Source organism: Lepeophtheirus salmonis, chromosome 6, assembly GCF_016086655.4.
Source record: "Lepeophtheirus salmonis chromosome 6, UVic_Lsal_1.4, whole genome shotgun sequence".
Classification (NCBI taxonomy): Eukaryota; Metazoa; Arthropoda; class Copepoda; order Siphonostomatoida; family Caligidae; genus Lepeophtheirus; species Lepeophtheirus salmonis.
In genome coordinates, this window is record NC_052136.2 from 3,287,610 (window position 1) to 3,307,469 (window position 19,860).

At 30.9% G+C, this 19,860-nt stretch overlaps 1 protein-coding gene across 1 annotated transcript in view; it reads right to left on the reverse strand.

Moving 5' to 3' along the window:
* Positions 1 to 19,860, reverse strand: part of LOC139905821 (dynein light chain roadblock-type 2-like) — a 73,226-nt gene that overhangs the window by 13,109 nt on the left and 40,257 nt on the right. Inside the window, exons 3-5 of the mRNA XM_071889568.1 lie at positions 18,314 to 18,347; positions 16,803 to 16,879; positions 8,174 to 8,264 (exon numbers count right to left, since the gene is read on the reverse strand). Of these exons, the coding sequence (XP_071745669.1) occupies positions 8,174 to 8,264; positions 16,803 to 16,879; positions 18,314 to 18,347 (202 nt within the window). The remainder of the gene's footprint in view (positions 1 to 8,173; positions 8,265 to 16,802; positions 16,880 to 18,313; positions 18,348 to 19,860) is intronic.

The window sequence follows — 19,860 nt, forward strand, 5'->3', positions numbered from 1 at the left end:
GTCTTATTGAAATTTCCGTTTAGCCCTCAAATCTTTGTTAAGGAAGAATTAGTTAAAAAAAAGACGTGTTCTTTTGAATATGAAATTTGAGTGTATCAAACTACCGGGTACAGCGAAAATATATTTACGCTTTCAATCTAGAACTTTATCAAAATGTAATTCTGCTTTCAGTTGTAGTAAGGTATGTCAATAAATAAAAATAACTAATAAGATGTCTTGGCTAGCCTAATCATTTCTAATTCAGCCTAATTCGACTGATGTACAATGGACTGGCATTTGGTTAGAAGAGGGGCTATATTTTCTTTGGTCAGACAGGCAAGTTGTCCTCCAACCACTTTTGTACCTTTTTGAACTTGTACAGACTCACCATCCTACTGGAACACCACGTTCATGTCTGGGTTTATATTGGAGATCCCCCAACTGCTTTTTAATCTTTATTGGTTTCATGTCATCGTCAAAAAGTGCACGTACCTGTCAGCTGACAAGCTCTGTGATTGAAAAATGGCCTCACAAAGGGACAAAAGAATCCACCTACTTTGCACGAAACACACACCAACAGGGATGCAAAACTTGACTAAGGCAAGCAAACAGACTATTTAGAAGAACGAGAAGGCCATTGATGACGATATTTGCATAGAGAGGAAGCCTGTATTCTGATGACTACCAAGAGCTCAGCGTCGGTGATGAGCATGGGATTTGTCATATCCAATGGGCCGGCGATGGCACTCATCTGGTTAAAAACAGGGTACAGGTTACATTCACAAGTTGAGGACTAAGTTGATTACCTGGAACAGGGATTGGATCAGGGTTGTGATACTTCAACAAGATGGTGCAGTGGCACACCGAAAAAATGTCTTTATTAGAGGTCAACATTCAGTTCATCCCAAAATCATTGTGTCTTTTGTTTGTTTACAAAAACATGGTGCATGCTCAAAAAACTATTCACAGCGTCTTCTTTGCATTATTCTATCATAAGACCGTGCTAGTCTCTTTCGCTTTTCTCATACCCCATTAAAAGGGTAAATCCATGAAAGTTGCTTAATTAGTCACGGTACCCTCAGCTTCTTTTTTTTAATCTCCTAGGTGACGAAGTTTCAACAAAAATTGATCATGTGGTCGCCGTATTGCTACTTGCTTTTTATAGCTTTTATAGATCAGGCATCGGATTCCTTGAACTTTTAAAAATATTAAAAAGCTTATAGCTTAAAGCTTAATACTTAATCCTAGTTATAAAAAAGACATTATCTATATCGAATATAGCAACTCAAAATATCTAGACTAGTACTTAGAGTGATATCAACATAAATAGTTGCATCACGTGATTTTGCAGATATCATTATAACAATAATCATAATAACAACAAATAATTATGTACTGAAATAGTAATAAATAGTTGGGCAGCTAGCCTTTTATATATATATGGGTCATTCCATGAGAAATTTTTAGGAATAAAAGATTTGTCTCAAAATTTACGATGTGGTAATGATGAGATTATTACTGCTCAGAAATGAAATTTTAAATTTTAAATTTGCAACTCAATCAGGCTTAGAGTTTCGAGGTCTTAGGGATAAGAAATGCTTTTAAGATCCATACTTCGATTACCCGATTCTGTTTCGGCTGTCGTATCTTCGATATTTTCGAATAATGCTATGATGAAAGCTAGCAACCTCCTGATTGGGCAACCTTGGGTTATTCATCGTTTCGGCATCAGTAATCAGTACAAATATATCCTTAATCCGGATCCTATTTTATTTTGGGTCTGAACTTAGGGTAAACTGCTCATAAAATGTGAGATAAATATCTATAGAATTTTGGATCTGGATCCGAAAGTTGGTACCCGAAATTTGCTTAAATATTTCGTCTAAAGATCTTAACTGACCCGGATCCGAGAAAATGTGGATATATGTCCTTTCTTTAGTAATGACGCGTGACAAACTTTACATATGCTGCCGTTATTTTGGGAGCCGCTGTTCTACTGTATCTCTGCGCATAACATAATGATCGAATAATCTATAATCAATATTTAACGCGGTTGATTTAACAGTCAGTATGGAAATAATCACCCATTTTAGATATAAATCATTACATAGAGCAGGTATTGTGTACATAGATATTATATGTTCACTCGTGAGTAGGGATCCAAAAGGCGTAATACAAAATTAAGAGATTATATGTATATAAAAAAGGAGTAATCTTTTGAAACAATAAACCTCTTAGTTGGATTAATCCGATTAAGATATACAATTTTCCGATACACTCTTTGACATTTACGAGCGTGATAATCGATTTCCTTACTTTTCAATCAATTACACATTGTTTGTCAAATAACATATGTTTTTACTCATTTGGGATATGTTCATTTCGGATTTTATATTTGAGATCTAATTAAAGTAAGAAATATTTCTAAATTTAAACTCATTTTGATTAGTGATGGGTTAGATATTTTATATGTGAATATTTTGGCAATTGTATTATCACACAAAGCAGAAAATACCATTGATTCATAAGCTTTTAATCTAAAAATCAAAAAGAGAAATTACAAAATGACCTATGCTAAGGTGAATGCTTCAAATATTAGAATTTACCTTCTTTTGAGAGTAGCACATTTAAAGCGCACATATTTCAGTCCCTAATTTTTAAACACCTTTTTATCCTTCTCAAACTCATTATTAAAACTATCATCAAAGATATATTTGTACTCATTGCAATATGACATATTTAAATTAAACTTATAAGTAAGCAATAAAAATGCAAAAAAAAAACTGAACATTTGCATATAAGACTACTATTGTCTAAAGATGTGACATCTGGAACACTACTGGGCTGACAATACATTACATTCAGCAAACCAGGAAGAAACTGGAGGATTCGAAAAAAATCCCGGAGGACTATTTTGAGGTCACAGGAGGACTCCAGGAAAGTCTGAGACGCAGCGTTTATCCAGAAGCCATCATTGACCGGCCCCCAAATAGATACTTCGTCTCCATTGAAAAGTAACTTGAACTCAGTTACAAGATAGTTTGGCCATGTACTTACGAGGATCTCAAATTCCTTTCTTTCAAGATGTAAATCGCCAGATTTATAGTCACTCCGAATCCCGATCTTAATCTGATGGATTATTTTGTCTGAGGTTTCCTTGAGGCGCACACTAATAGGCGTAAAATCACAACTAAAGGAAGCCTAATACCTGCGATCAATGAGCACTTTGCATGCATACACAGATACCTCGTCATCAAGGTCTGTCCCACTTCAGAGGCCGTATTGGGATAACAATCAAGGCCGAGGGCGATCATATCGAGTAATCTTCAATATATATGCCATACAATGACTTTGTTTGTTTTTTTAAATAAAAATATGAAAAATTGCGGGTTTTTTTAGAAAAGAAACTTTTTTCCCCTAGTTATCCATTCTACATTTTTCGGTACTTTGATTATGAAATCGTTCAATCTGTTATCAGAACCGTAGTATATGTCTAGTCTGACATATAGAAACAAACTAATTAGAATACAAATCCTATTATTGTCTCAAATATGTCTAGAAAATATTGTCATATATGCATATATGAAGTAAAAAAAATATTAAGATCTTCTCCCTATCAGGATTCGTGTTTAAGATTATTTTGATGCTGCTGCACTGTATATTCAAATATTATTTAACAATTTTGTATTTTTCAAAAAGATTAGAAAGTATCAGTCGTATTTAAATGTGTCATATTACATTTAAAACAAAAAATGACTCATTCGTGAATCTTTAATAAATTATTTACTAATTAAGTAATTAATGTATGAAGAACATAATCATTAAAGAATATGACAAAAAGTTTTATTACTCCTAATTGAGATCTAAAGTTTGTTTCATACTTTTTTAATGGTATAATGTATAAATTTGATTAATCAAGACTTATGTGAGTTTTCCTTATTGGACTAATAAAGAAAACTTGGATTGATTGACAGAAAACGATTTGGCTTGTTCTTATACTTATTTGGAGTCTCTACTATGGCTTGTCTCCCGTGATCCCATTTTCCAGGAATTTGGCGGAGTTTAACACAGGAAAACAAGAAATTTACAAGAACTTATGGACTGTCTTGGGTCCTCATGTAGTTGGTCTCAGGATGGTTAACCTTTAGCCCGCAAGATTTTCCTCGATAGGAATGTATAGTAGGCCTCAGCCCCAATTTTTTCATTGGGTTTGAAGAAGAAGGGATCCATTTTCCTCCCATCAGAAGCCACGACTCCCAAGCACATTGTCTGGGCCGGACGTTTTGTCCTGAAGGTGTCCTGGACTTCCTCAGGTAATGCTGCTATAAATCTGTAGTTTCCGTGGTTCAAAACCTGGTCGACTGTGAAGATCTTCATGTCTGAGAAGATCTTCACAGTTGACAGATGACTCAAGTAATTAAAGACTTTTTTGCAACACTCAAACCTTAAGGCCTTCATCTTGTCGGTGAGGGAGTTGTCTTGAAGTCCTTACAAAGTTCTTAAAGCCGAGGTCATCATAAACTGCACTCCTGATAGTGACCTTGTCCACGTTGAGCTCGTTAATCAAGGGGTGAATTGATGTTGTTGACTTTCCTTGACCTCCAGGGACTTGAGAAATGTTTCATTTCGCTTCAAACCATTTTCTCTAATTCCTGCCATCCATTACACTCCTTCTCTATTTTCCTTGGTCACCATGATCCTCTGTTCTGTCCTCACTGTCACACCGACAATGTTTGAAACCTTTTGTCTTTTTGATTCATGATCACTCATTTTTTTGTTGCTGGATTTTGATGAAATCAAAACAATGGGCAAGAACAACGACACATGTATCGGAACATTGCTCGAAATGTCACCTGAAACCTTAATTAGCACAAAAAAAAAAAAAAATTAATGAAGTAGAACATTTCCCTGTCACACTCTGTATGTGTAAGCCATACTCAAGACTCGTAGTAGAATTATGGATTGACATCGCTGGAATTTCTGTCAATATTCTTGTTCGATACGGAGTAGGATTTAGTTTTGTTTATTTCCGTCTTATGATGGCTGATTGCTGTTAATGTAACAAAACGTCATGACAACTGAGATGCTCTTTTTCAGAGAAAATTAAATCCAAATTTGATGGATTTTTTAATCTGATTTGATAGAACTATTTACAATATATTGTTTAAAAATAAGTAAAACTATTGTGAAAGAATAAATGGTCATTAAATATGGGTTGATTACTCATCTGGCAAAGACTGTCGACTGCTGATGATGGAAATTTGATATTTACAATGCCTGGACTATATTGAAACTATGAAAGAATATACGTATGATCTTTCAAATGTAACATTTTATAAAACAATTAAGGAATATATTTTTTTCGTAAAACCTATGCAATAAAACAGGAATTGGCAAACAACAACACCGTCCTTTACGGATCTATTGATAATGAAGGATATGCCGAATTTTTTCATTAAAAAGGTACTTTAATTATTGAAATTTTAAACGAAATGGCTAATATAATTCGCCAAAAAAGCAGAAGTATCAAATACAAAATAAATATTATTTTATAATTTCATATCACACTTATTTCTCAAATTTGAATGAAATTGATTTATTTTTTTTAATAACTCCAAAGGTTGAAATAAATTTATACTACATTTGAGTTTCAATATGAAAATCCTACAGAGACTGGTCTAAGACCATTATAACTTTTGTTGTACAGAAATAGTTCGGTCTGGTGAAAAGTTTGGATTGGATCAGTCACATTGAAAAATATGATTTATATCTGTCCCACAAAAAAAAAAGACATTATTCAAAAGTTTTATAATCTAAATATAATTTAGTTGCAATAAAATTGAGGATCAAGGATCCCTTATAATATCCCAAAATAGACTTTGCCGGTTCCTTACTGCTATAGGAGGCGGTAGCAGAGAAAATTAACCTGCATAATCAATAGGCCGGGTGTATTATAGGATATTAGAAGTGTCCTTGATACTTAGAAAGTAGGTGGCGGTCGAGTTTAGACTGCCTTGGAGTCCAGCACTTCATCTGTACAACCTGAGGGTCCAACTATAATATAAATTACAACGGAATTTCACATGTTGAATTAGTCCTTATAACGTACATTGGATCACGACTGTCAACCTCAAAGTGTCAATCAGTGTCTATCCTTGAATCTGCAGCGTGATGAAAGACTAGCCTTGGATCTGGCAGGCAGATGGGGCCCCCCGTCATACCAGCAAAAAAAAAACTCGATTTTCTTTATTTGGAGAATGTAGTGTACGACCCACCGAGCTCTTGGCTTCCCAGATCATAGGGATGGACTAGTTTAGACTCCCGGACAATGTTAAACGGATTTCCTATATAGGTTCCCCAAGCACCACAGGATCCCTGTGAGCTGGAATAAGGAGCCGATTTAGTTTTTTAATTTTCCAAACCAAACCCAATGGGGTGATCAGTAAGGCAGTTATACGTTATACATTGTTTGTGGCCCGTGCTAATGGACATTGTAGAATCTCAAATAAATTTAAAATATTGATTTTGTGAACATTTTAATAAAATTCGTTAAGAAATTATGTCAGAGAAGTCTTTTTTTTCTTTTCTTTCTCAGCTTGCAAAAGTTTAGATGAACCACACTTTAGCAAGGGGCATAAGTTAAGATTAAACAGGAGGGGGGGATCAAATTCCAGGATAAAGAAATCTTTAAATATATAAAAAATAAATACTGAAAATTTTTTGTATAATGCGAATTCAAAAGATTGTATAATTAATTAGATATTGAACAATGTTTACATTAAACGTACCTCTTATGGTACATAATGATGCTCTTTGAAACCTTTTTAGAAAGTAAATATTGAAATAAAATAAAAACACACAAAAAACATGTATATATTATAAGATATAGAGATAATATTATTTTTACAATAAGTAGGGATAATGAAAAAGGAAAAATTCTCTATTTTATTTGTCTATTCTTATCTATTCATAAGAGAGTTAAATAAATAAAAATTAAAGAACAAAGAATTTGGATTATTAGTACATATATAAATCTTTTGTTCTTAGGCGGGAATTCAGTATGAAGCAAATTAACAAATTTACTATGTATTAGATTTAAAATTCTATTCACGTAGGTACATTTGAAATATGTTAGGGTGGCGCTTATTTTGAAAGCTTCAAATTGTTCCTTTTGGTCCAACAGGGGCGTCTGCTGAATTAGATTTTTTTGTGGGGTCTTTATTTTTGTAATTTTTTGAAAAAAAATACATAGATATTTACAAAAAGTTAAATTTTTTGAAATAAAATTCAAAAATTCGACTTCTCTTCCTAGAAAAAAATGTTTTTTTCTTTTTTTTTACAAAATTTTAAATATCCACACCTGTTCACAAAAAATTAAATTTTTTGGAAAAAAATTTGAAAAATAAAATTTCAAATGTTAAATTTTTAGCTCTGCTGAATAATTTAAATTACTTTTTTTTTTAAAGAAAGGAAATCCTTCAAAAAAAAAATTAGCTATAGTAGAAAGATGAAATTCCTTAATTGGGGTGGGGGCTACATCGCCTATAGCTAAGCCCATGCAAACACCTCTGTCTAAAAATATAATTTCCAAAGTTTGTGCCGTTTTAAAAAGTATTAAGACCATTGGTCAACCCAGGCACCTGCCTGCTCCAACTTCATATGCTATATAGAGGCCGTGATCAAGGTTGAGGGCAATTATATCCCGTAACCCTTAAGACACATGACTTAAAAATGACTTTGTTTTTATTTGAAATAAAAATATTTAAAATTACTGATTTTATGTTGTTGTTTTTTTGAGAATTCGATAGAGGGCGAAGATTTCATATCGATTCTCTACATATAATATATTTTTTAGGGGAGGGAGGGTCAATTTTTGGAAAAAATTTCAAATTTAAATTTTTTGACATGAGGGTAAGAAAAAAAGTCGTTAAAGTGATCAAAATTCCCACAGGTTGACTTATTTGAGTAGAATTTTTATATATTAACTAATTTTAGTATATATCACTCAAATTGTATGAGTCATGAACAAAAAATTAGGTGGAAATTTACAATTTGCAACTTTTAAAAATAAGCTCCACCCTAATATAAACAGAGAAAATTTAATAAAAACGTTTCACAAGAATTATTCCTTATATTAAAAAAAATAGAAACTGTATGTTTTGACATAAATGGATTGAAATATATATATAATTACCAGGTGCTAGAAGAATTTCATTTTTTTTAGATCTCAATCGTAGAAATGTAACATCATTGTTTGGATCCAAGTCACGAACAGCAGAGCGAGCCTAAAAAATAAAATGAAAAACTTGCGTTTAAAGTAGTGTTGGCCATGTGTCAAAATGTTTAAGTTTGAGAGTTTTTCATCAAGTTAAATTCCTGCTTTGACAATAAAACAACTTTCCAGCTCGGTCAAATTCGAAGTTTTGATAATTATTGTTTGTTTCCCCTTATTTATACGTCATCAATTCTTCTGTAAATACCAAAGGGTTCTTTGAAATCTGAGCCCTTACTAAATCAATAATTAATTAACGTTGAATGAACGAAATTAATACAATTTCTGATATATTAAAGCATAAACAACTAGTATCAACTCAAAACAAATCTAAGCTCTCCAGCTGACGTGCAAGTAGAGAAAATGCTACTTAAACGTGTTTGACAAATTTCCATTCAAGCAATCTGGAGTGCGTGTATCCCTGATTACTTCATAATTATATAACTTATATAGGACCAAGAACAGCAGAGCCGTCTGGTCAAAATCAGTCCCACTTGTTGGTCCTGTTAATCGACGCTTAATGACTCCGAGCAATGCCAGGTATTACCGCTTGTATAATTTAAAACTCCAACATAAAATATTAGAGACGCTCCTGTTTTGGTTTAAAGCAGTCAAGTGTACACACCCTCACGGCATGGCCTTCAACGATTTTGATGATTTTTGGTGAGCAGGCTTTTTTATATGTAAAAAGATGGTGTGTGAAATATTTGGGTTCTCTGACTCACCTGGGCCGTTCTAGGCTTACTCAAAGTAATTATTAGCCTTATAGTGGCTTGATTCTAACAAAAGTTACGTTATAAAAATGCCTAAGAACACAAACTATAATTTACATTCAATCATAATAATAGTCTTATTTCAATCAAAAATAAAAGTTTGGGGCTCTGTTGCGTCCTTCAAAATTACGGCCCTACCAAGCAGCAAAACTGATTTTTTACTTACAATGAAAGCATTAACTAAAGTATGTATAGTAGCTTTTATGGTATATTAGTATTATTCTTCTATATTTAAACTCATATTTTATTTAATATACATATTTTTATTGACGTGGAATGGCTCAAACAAGAATGTCTGTGTGTGTGTAAGCGGGTGTGTTTGTCCAGGAATAACGTCCAAACGATTGAATTAATTTTGCTGAAAATTTTAATGTAGGTTTTTCAGACTCAAGAGATGGTTCTGCTTTGTATTTGTTGGCCTTCAGGGTCATGGTGGCCTTTAAGTTGCATTTTTCTAAAAACTAATTTTTAAAACACGAAAAATAAGGAACAATAAATCTAAAGAATTATTCTTGTTGCATGTTGGTATATGTCTTTGCACACTTTTTCTAAAGGAGATTATAATATTTAAAAAAAGAAAGAGTAAGAGAGAATAAGACAAAGGATGTTTGACAATAATATGAAAGATGAGCGAACAACAGTTCAATTTGAATATTTTGTCTTTTCAAACGTTATAATAACCTATAAAAATAGTGGAAGAGTTCAAAATTAATTTTAATTTCTAATTGCCCCGTGCAACACCGGTCAAACTTAGACAATATCCATATAAAAAAAGGGTGCAAAGATACGTAGCAACACCAACATGAATAAAGTTTGGTTCATCCCAGAGGACCAGTTCTGCTTACCAAAAATGGCCCACTAGGTACTCCGATTTGAAAAAAGAGGTAGGCTTCACTTAAGCCAGTCTCACTTCTCACCCATTTAAAGTTTGAAAATAAGTTGAGGACGTTTCGTCCTCAATCCTTATAATAATTTGCTTTACGGGATGAAGCTCGATTACGAGCACCAGCTATCCTGAGGGAAACTTTGGAAGGAACTACCTACTAGATAGTTCGATTAGTCTTTCGCCCTTATACTCAGCTCTGATGATCGTTTTGGACGTCAGAATCACTACGGTCCTCCATCAGGGTTTTTCCTGACTTCCAGTCGGGATTGCACCTCTGGATTTAAACAAAGGATGATTATCTAATTTTACGGTCATTATTAAGAATTCTTAATTAATTCTAATTTTTTAATGTCCCGGACAACACCGGAAAAAACTTCTCCATTTATAATGGAAATAAGAATATTGTTTTCCAATATATATCCTTAATACGTATTTCATATATCTTATTTGGCTTAATAAAAACTTAAGGACCTGCTAGGATTGGTCCTATAACTGTACAGGACCGAATAAATAATGACATCAACAGAACACTTGTAGTCTGTATGGATCGGGTGAAGGGATTAAGAGAAGAAATATTCAATCTGTTGCAGTTCAAACATTCCTTTTTGAAAAATATTACATTAAAAAGCAATAATTAACTATATTAATTTATGAAGTTGTTTCCTTTCATTCGGTTGAACATAAATTTCAAACGTAAAACTACTTTTTTTAATAAAAAAAAAAGAATAAATTGTTTGTCGCATTTTCTTTAAGTCACGCATTCTTACATTAAATTGAAATTTTGACAGTTTTTTATTGTTCAAACATATACATTTGTTCTTAAACTAATAATAAAATTGAAACAAATCATATTCAATTTGAATGCATTTTATGAGATGATAAATATGTAATAAAAATGCATTTCTCTCAAGTAATGCATTCAAATATAATACTTCATTTTGTCTTTAATCCCAAAATGATGAAATAAATATAAATTTATGCATAGATACGCAATATGTGATGAGATTTATATAATATAACTATATTTAACATAGTAATTAAAAAAAGTATGTATGTACCAAATAGGAAAGGAAAAACAGTTTATGCGTGTTCTCTTTTTTTTTCTTTATTGAATAATTTGTGGGTGTACAGGGGCGTCCGCAGGATTATATTTTTGGGGCTTGGCATTTGGAATTTTTTGAAAAAAATTCCAAATATATATTTTTTTTTATTTCAAAAATCCATAGCTATTCACAAATAAATTCAAAAATTAAATTTCAAATATTAAATTTTATGGAAAAAAAATTAAAAAATCCTCAGCTGTGCACAAAAAAAATTGGAATTTGTTTTAAATTTCTTGAAAAAACTTTCAAAATTCAATATCTATTCAAAAAAAAATTATGTTTTTTTATTTCATTTCTTTTAATTTGATTTTTTTTATGGATTTAAATTTTTTTCCATTAAAAATTACAAATATTAATTTTTCTGGGAAAAAATCAAATTTGACATTTTTTGGATATACATTAAAAAAAACGAGCTATTTACACAAAAAAAATTGAAAAAAATCAAATTTGACATTTTTTGGAAATACATTAAAAACCGAGCTATTTACACAAAAAAATTCCAATATTAAATTTTTGGGAAAAAAAAATAAAAAGCTTTATAATATTTTTTTTATATCAAATATTAAATTTAAAAAACTTCCAAAAATCCAAAGCTATTATAAAAAAAATTTATAATATTAAATTGTTTAGGATTTTTTTTTTAAATATTTGGATGCCAGCCCACCCCCTGTGAACCCCCCTGGTGTGTTAACTTACACAAATTTCATCTCTGCATCGTAATGGGTGAAAAAATAAAAATCTCCTGTTACGCTGTTTAAACATTTAGAAATTAGGCTATGTCATGCAAGATTTTAGTTTTTTTATATTTTACGGTGTTAGGTGTATTGTATATCCCAACCTTTCCTCCCAAAATAAACAAAAAAAACCCAAAATTAGCGAATTCTTAACAACTATTGAATCACTATTGTTCACACCAGAAGAATTTGAACTAATTCAAATTCTACAAATTAAAGATCCGAACACGAAACAGGGTGAAAGAAGCGGAAATATAAACAGCTTACAAATAAATAAGGTTAATAGAAATACAAGGTGAGAACATTATGAAATCGGCCTTGATAGAATTTTCAATTTGATGTATCGTACCGAGTGCTAGGCAAAAGACACAGATTTTGACAAAACACCCAAACAATCATGATGGTCTATTACGTCACTACTGCTAAATCTTCAATTTAATGTATCTTACCGTTTGCTGGGCAAGAAAAACAGATTTTGAAAAAAAGAAGCAACCACTCATATACTATGACGTCAATATGGAAAGCGTGGTGGAAGTCAAACATCAGTCGTACACGCGTTATGGTAAAACCTTGTATTTATATATATCTTCATATATATTATTTTTTGAGTTGGCGATGTAAGACGATGCAAAAAAAGCATATTAGAGCACTCTTTTTATAAGTAAAACTATATTTTTTTGGATAACGTTTATAAAAGACTAGCGGCAGCTTTTTGTTTTTATCAACACCAAAGTTTCACATACCTTTACAGACCTTTTGCCTTTGAATTCGGTACTATAACAAGGGTTATTGATCATCAGGGAAGCTCCAGTAGTGGTGGTTTTTTAACCACTGTTTGGACCAGCGGTCTAGTTTCACAACACATGGGCCAGAGTGTATCATAATATGTTAGAAGGGATCCTTAATGTTCAGGCAAATTACGGGTGTTGGTATTATAGTATATTGAAGGGGTTCTTTACACTCAGGATATCGCTGGGGGTGGGTTTTGATCCCCTAAGGGACCTGCTGACCACATGCACAATACGGTTAATACAGTTTTTCCTATATATTATGCCCCTCCTTTTTTTGTTTATAGAGTATTGGTTGTATATGTTGTACATTAGGGAGCACTGTATAAAGTGCTCCCGCTGACTTCTTTTCAGACATGTTTACGATAGTTTTTACACGGTTGATGACTCTGAAGTTGAATCAATATTACTTTTTGAAGACTTTTATTCACGACAATTAGTAAATTTTTTTGGCAAAAGAACAAATGTTCCACTGAATTCAGTCAAATTGAATCAACTCACCGAATACTTAAATTGTATATCATGGTCACATAATGAAATTCCCTAATTCTCTCAATGAAGCATCATTTTAGATTGAAGGAAGCTAGATTTAAGCTAGATGTAATCTTTGTTTAGTTATTTAAGATGTTTGATTAATAAAGAAGATAACACTTGCAAATTATTCGAAATAAGTATACAGTTATGCTGCCGCATTACAAATCAAGCTCAAAAATTATTATTTATTTACCAATTTTTTTTGATATTATTCACATTAAAGATATAGACACAAATTTTGATAAGGGCAATTCATATATACTAAGAGGGTGTCCGCAGTGTGTTGTGGACTGTTAGCTCTGACGATGACTAGTTTGTTTGTTTTTTGTACTAAGATATTTTTTATTCTTACTTTTTTTATTAACAAAATTAGTGTGTGCGGGACTGGAACATTAATTTCAAAGAACAATCAGATCTACCCTAAGATTAGAATGGACCTAATAAATAAGGCTAGAACAAAACACTATTTATTAATATGTTATCTTTATACGTGTAAGCCTTTGTTGGACTCAGAGATTGAGGATTGGCATCGAATTAATTCCTACCCATGTCCTCCCTTACTAGATACGGAGTGGGGAATTAAAGTTTATTTCCTTCATTACATAGTATTTTGTAGCTAATTTAACAGACGTGTCCGCAGGACTATATTGGAGGGGGGGGGGTTGAAATTTTAGAGAAATTAAATTGGATAATGTGATCTTTTTTTATGGCGAAGAAAAAATTGTAACAGCTGTTTTCACATAAAAAATATCTTACACAAAATAAAAACTCCTTCATTTAGGGTGGATCTATAGTATGACTATGTATGACGTCATTCATATAATTATGTTGAATTGATAATCATGTAAGAACCATGGCTCAGCTCCGCATTTGACATTTCTTTATCTTTAAATAACTCAACAATGACTAAAATGTATTTACAACGAAAATAAAAAGGTCTGACAATTTATTTTCACATATATTTTATATGTAGAATTTCAAAATAAGGACTTCATTATATATTATTCAAGAGGGGAAGGTACCTTCTACTATATAGTCGAAATGGTTTGAATAGAGATTAGATAAGGGTAATGAGAATTTTAATGGAAATAATAAATTTTCCCTTAGTGAAAATTAAACATTGGTTTTGATAAGAAAAAAAAATAGTAGCAATATTTTAACTTCATTAGAAACTTCATTGAGATTTTTTTTATCTACAATGTACCTAAAAAGTAAATAATTTTTATCAATGGGTGCTTTTTGTAAAATAAACATTGATAAAACTATAACATTGATATTGAAAAAGATCCGAAGTTATTATTGTTTTAGAAAAATTACAAAAAAGCATGTTGTAAGTAATGTTGGAGCGATTCTATGACTGTCTTTCTAATCAGTCTGATAATGATCGATCCTAAGACTGAAAAAAATTAATCAAGATTGAACTGAAAGGACTGCAGTCTTTATAGGTTTTTTAAAGCAATCCAATAATAATTTTAAGCAAGACTTGATTCGTGAGGAAATGCATAAAACAGTTAAAGGTAGATGATGAAGAAATCTTTAAAGAGGTCTGGAAAACATGATTGTCAATACTTATACAAAACCAAAAGAAAAATGGGTTCGTTATATAATGCCAACTTCCAGTCTATAAATAGCTAAATCAAAAACTCAAACTGAGTGACAAAGTTTGTACCTTCTGTAAATTCTCAAATAAAATTTCCTTCAACTTTTTCTACGTTTATCATCGGTTGAGACCTTGAAAATAGAGACTATTCAGAGTTGGGCAAGTTAATGCAACTTAATTTTACTTAGATAAGTTAATAAGTTAAGTTAATTAACTTTTAAATTAACTTGTTAATTATATAAACAGTTGTTTTTTTTAACTTTAACTTAACTATTAAATTTTTTTTATCCAAATTAACTTTTTACTTAACTACTTAATTTTTTAAACTAAATTACCTTAACTTTAACTTAAATCAATTTAGTTAATTAGTAAAAATTAAATAAATAAATGTATTCTTAGTTGAAATACTAAAAAAACTTTTGAAATAACCAATCTTCACCAATAACTTAGTAAACACTGTTTCCATACTATTTGGTTTATCAAACTTTGAACTTTGGAACTGGCTCATTCCACATCAAATAGTTTTTATGCAATAATTGTCCGTATAGTTTAAAATTACATATAAAACTAAAAAATCTAAAATTGTAACTTTATTTGATCTCCATCTAATTAGTTAATTTATCTTGCATTGCTTTTTCACTTCAAAACAGAAGTTGTTGGGAGTTTGAATCTTTATTTTTCTCGATCGTTCAATTGGAAGTAGAGAAAATCTCAGCCATAGAGACCGACATAATAATCTTTATGATATAGCCTTGATAAATCTCTCAATGGACTAACTAAAATAGTTATTTTCTAATAAATTTTAACTGAACCAAGGTTGGTTTAGTTAATTTAACTTAAAGTACTCTAAAGTTAATTAACTTAAAGAGTTACAAAAATTAAGCTCAAAATTAACCTTAAATTAACTAGTTAATTTTCATTGATAGCGAAATTAACTTTAACTCAATTAGTTATTAAAAAAATAAAATAATAATTAACTTTAACTCAACTAGTTAAAAAGATAACTTAACTTGCCCATCACTGAGCATATTATAACAAAATTTATATGCACAATTTAGGCTTAAAATATACAAAGAGCACTTTCTACCAACTACACATGTAGATTTGGTGAAGCAAATTATTGGTCTTTTACAGATGGCATAATCAGTGTTGCTAATCGGGAGCATGTTAAAAAAAACAAATCCGATAATCTGCATGGTTGCCTAGACAATTTGATTTATTTTTTTGACGATAAATGATAATTCTTCAATTAAAGAGGTGACAAGCTTAGCAAAGGAAAAAACTCACTTTCTGATAAGTTTTTAATTTTTTTCATGCGTTATGTTTATCTTTCTTATATATATGTTCCTTTGGAGAGAAAAATTATAGTATTATTCTACTTGTACTCTACAAAATTATCCTTCCTAGTCTTTGTTATTACATTTTATGATGGAGGTTGCGTGAATGGAGGAACATAATTTAGTTTCCATGTTGTTTTTCTGTTTAGTTAGTATTTCAACTGTATTCTCAATTCTTTTCTTTGTGGTTTTTTACCTTAAATTCCATTAATTGTCTAGGTCGAAAAAAAGAACATTCAGAAATGGCCGGAATGTATAAATTTGAGTTTTCTATTAATGAATTTAAAGGATCTTTAATCTCAATTGAGTCATAATGATAAGTGATTTTATATATTATAACAGCCAATCACTTTAATTTTGGTAAATTTAAGAGAATTAACTAAGTAAGTAGAAATACGTTTTAAAGAAGAACCCCAGAACTCGACCATCTTCTGTATTCGACGTTTTGTGAATTTGATGCAAAATGCCAAGAAAACTTTGCCCCTGAGTTCAAACAAAACTTTGAAATCTGATCCGACTTACTATTACATTTATAAGAGAAAAAAAACAATCCTACGTCGGTTAAATGCCGCTTGTTAGTGTTTTTGTTCGATGGTGTTAAATCATTATAAGGCTAAAAACTAAATAGTTGAGAACAGATTGATCCGTTTTCAGTTGTTGTTATTTTTGCTGGGAAAGTAGATTCGAACCTGAACTACATCGCTAATTGATGTTCCTTCAAAAATGAATTAGCTTCGAGTTCAGGAGTGTTCCTGTACATATTTCTATTCAAAATTGGATATTGTAGTCTACTTACTTGATCGCTAAGTCTTGAAAGAACGGCACAGTGTTGATTAGTGGTGGCCATATCCATGGTAGTTCTTACAGCTACTCCTGTAATAATCATTAGTAAAACAAAATCAGTGACAATTTTCACATTAGTTCATTAAAAGATGATCCAATTATTTTTACTATAATATTCGTACTAATTTGACTAATTATTATTTGATATAAATTAGATTTAATTTTAAAAAAACTAAAATATTATTTTATAAGTTCATGGAATGAAAGAAAAAAAAAGTTGTATTATAATCAAATATTAACATTGGATAAAATTGGCACATCACTATATTTGTTTTCCGTCAACACAAACACAAGCTCGTATAATTTTACTCTAATTGAGTGTGAATTGGGTTTGTATTCTTTGACGACATATCGTCAATATCTATCAACAAATTTTTCTGATTAATCCTTTGAAGGCGCTCCCATAGAGAAAGAAATATACAGAGGCCTCAAGCTCAGCAAATAATTGAGCAAAATATCAGCCGACAAAAAGGGTATATTATGACGTCATATATGATTCGTTTTCTGATATTAATAATCAGACAATCCAACTAGAGAAAGGATATTCAACTCTTATGGTATTGTAAACCTTTTACCAATCAACCTATTTCCTACAGTTGATGTTGAAATTAATATACACCTTTATACCAAGAGATAAATTAATATACAGTAATACCTTAACATGCGTGTTATATTCGTTCTTGGAATGAAACTCGTAAGTCAAAACAATTTATCTTACAAAAAAAAAATGATTGAAGTGGCTCTAGCGTCCTGTATCCAACTCTCAACTAGCTCATATCTCAATGAAAGTTCGTTTCTTGTGCAAACTGAAGATATTAACCTACTACTGCCTTGCTATACCGAACAGCCAATCAAAATCCTTTTGTGATCTCTATATATTTATTTCTCTATGAGCACTATAGATTGCACTTAAAGTAGCAAAAATGTATCGTCACATTGAATTAATTAGATAATCGATTGATTTTATTTAAAAAGCCAAATTAAGTTTCATAAATCAATTGAATTTTCTAAGCTATAGTTAAAATTATTGAATCTAGAAAGGCTATAATTGACCGGAAAAGGGTCAAATTTTTAGAGGTTAAGAGTATTTTTTTTTTTACAATTTTCCTATGAGGCATTGTAAATCGTCTTCTTCGAGGTCTCAGACTGCTCCTTGATGGCCTTCTGGAACAACCCTGCTCCTAGCACTGTTTTCTCAATCCTCTTCTCGTTCTGTGGCGACTAGGACAATGTTTTTCTTAGCAATCAACAGTTAATTATGAGTTCTAAAACATTGCTCATAGGATAATTGTAAAAAAAAAAAAAAAAAAAAAAAAAAAAAAAGACTCTTAACCTCCCAAATTTTGCATAATAGAGAGATGTAAATAATATCGTTTGTCCCGGTAAATAACATGACATTTTTTGATTTTTGTTCAAGATTGTTTTTGTGTTGACTCAACAGCATTTTAATAATTTGTAACTTACCATCTCTGTTCACAACAATCAGGCCCGTAACTCCCTTAGAATTTTGATGTAAGCATTAAAAAAATAAAGACTAAATTAAGTGTTGAGAAAACTATTTATTCACTTTATGTATAAAAGTGTATTTATTTATCAATCGATTTGTGGGTAAGAGTGCCTAAACACTTTCGACTCTTTGTAGGGCATTAAAACCATTTTAGTAAATAAAAACAATAATAGTGAACAAAATAAAAATATTTTACAATAATTGGGGTTTCTACTTAAATATTTCTTAAAATTGTGGTTTGTGTTTCTGCTAACTCAACGGTCCTGTGAGATAATCCTAGGCCAAATGAAAATGATTTCATAGAGATTCCTCTATAATTTTGTACATACTCATATGGTATGAGTACGTTAGAACTCATACTTTTTGGGGGCCAAAATCAAAGTTGTGGTATAGCTAGGGCACCATTTTTAATGTTTCGCAATAATGTATTGATGGTATTTTTTGCACAAATCTATTTTATAATAAAAGTAAAATTATAGTCCTATTGGTATTTTGAAGGAAACCTTCTTTTTTTTTTTTTAATCTATTCTTTCTGAGCGATTTATGGCCCACTGAAGTGTGAGGATCCTTTGAAAAGTTCAAACTTTGAGGGACTTCTAAACGGGCGCTCGTAAAATTCTAATTTTTTTTTAAATTGTGTTATTTTGTTTGGATAAACACCCTTGCTATAAATTATCAAAATTGATGAAGAGATGGTGATGAACTGAGAGTGTATACACTTCAAATGAAATGCCCCTCAATGCGTCGTCTAGGGCTCATATAGAGGTTATCCATTTCTTCAAAAAATGTCTTCTGTAAAAAAAAAAGTCCTCAAAAATTCACAAGCATTGTCTTTTACAGTTCATAAAAAATTTATATATAAAAATCTTAGAGCCCAAAATTAGATATATCCTCAAAATAAATACGCATTGGGGCTCTGAATTGTTGTTATCTTTTGGAATCACTGGGCTAGTGGTATAAGATAATTACTCTTGGAGAAGAATTGTATGGGCTCTTAAAATGTTTTGGTTTTATAATACATGTCCTTTATCATTTTATATAGCATTACTAAATCCTGCACGTTCCTTCTTTCAAAAACGTTTGTAATCTTTTTTATTTTGGTTTTTTTACGGCAAAACGTCGATGAAGATTAACTGCATATTTCAAAATTATTATTCTCAGAATTCTTATTTTTAAAATAAAGAGCCTTTTAATTTTTTTATTAATAACGTTTGACGCATAAATTATCCAAATCAACTTTTTTTAAGAAATATTGTATGCTACACACCTATCTATACTAATACTTTAAGCGTTAGTTACGAATTTTCTAATTATTTTTCTCCATATCAAATCTAGTTTTCGAGAATTATTACACTTTTTTATAGACTTTAAGCAACTTTTATATAGTTAAAACAAATCAATGATATATATGAAAATAAAGCCCAAATATGGTTTTATAATGGGTGTGACAACATAACTTCTTTTTTTATCATGCAAGGTAATCCATGTCTAAAAGTAGTAGTGG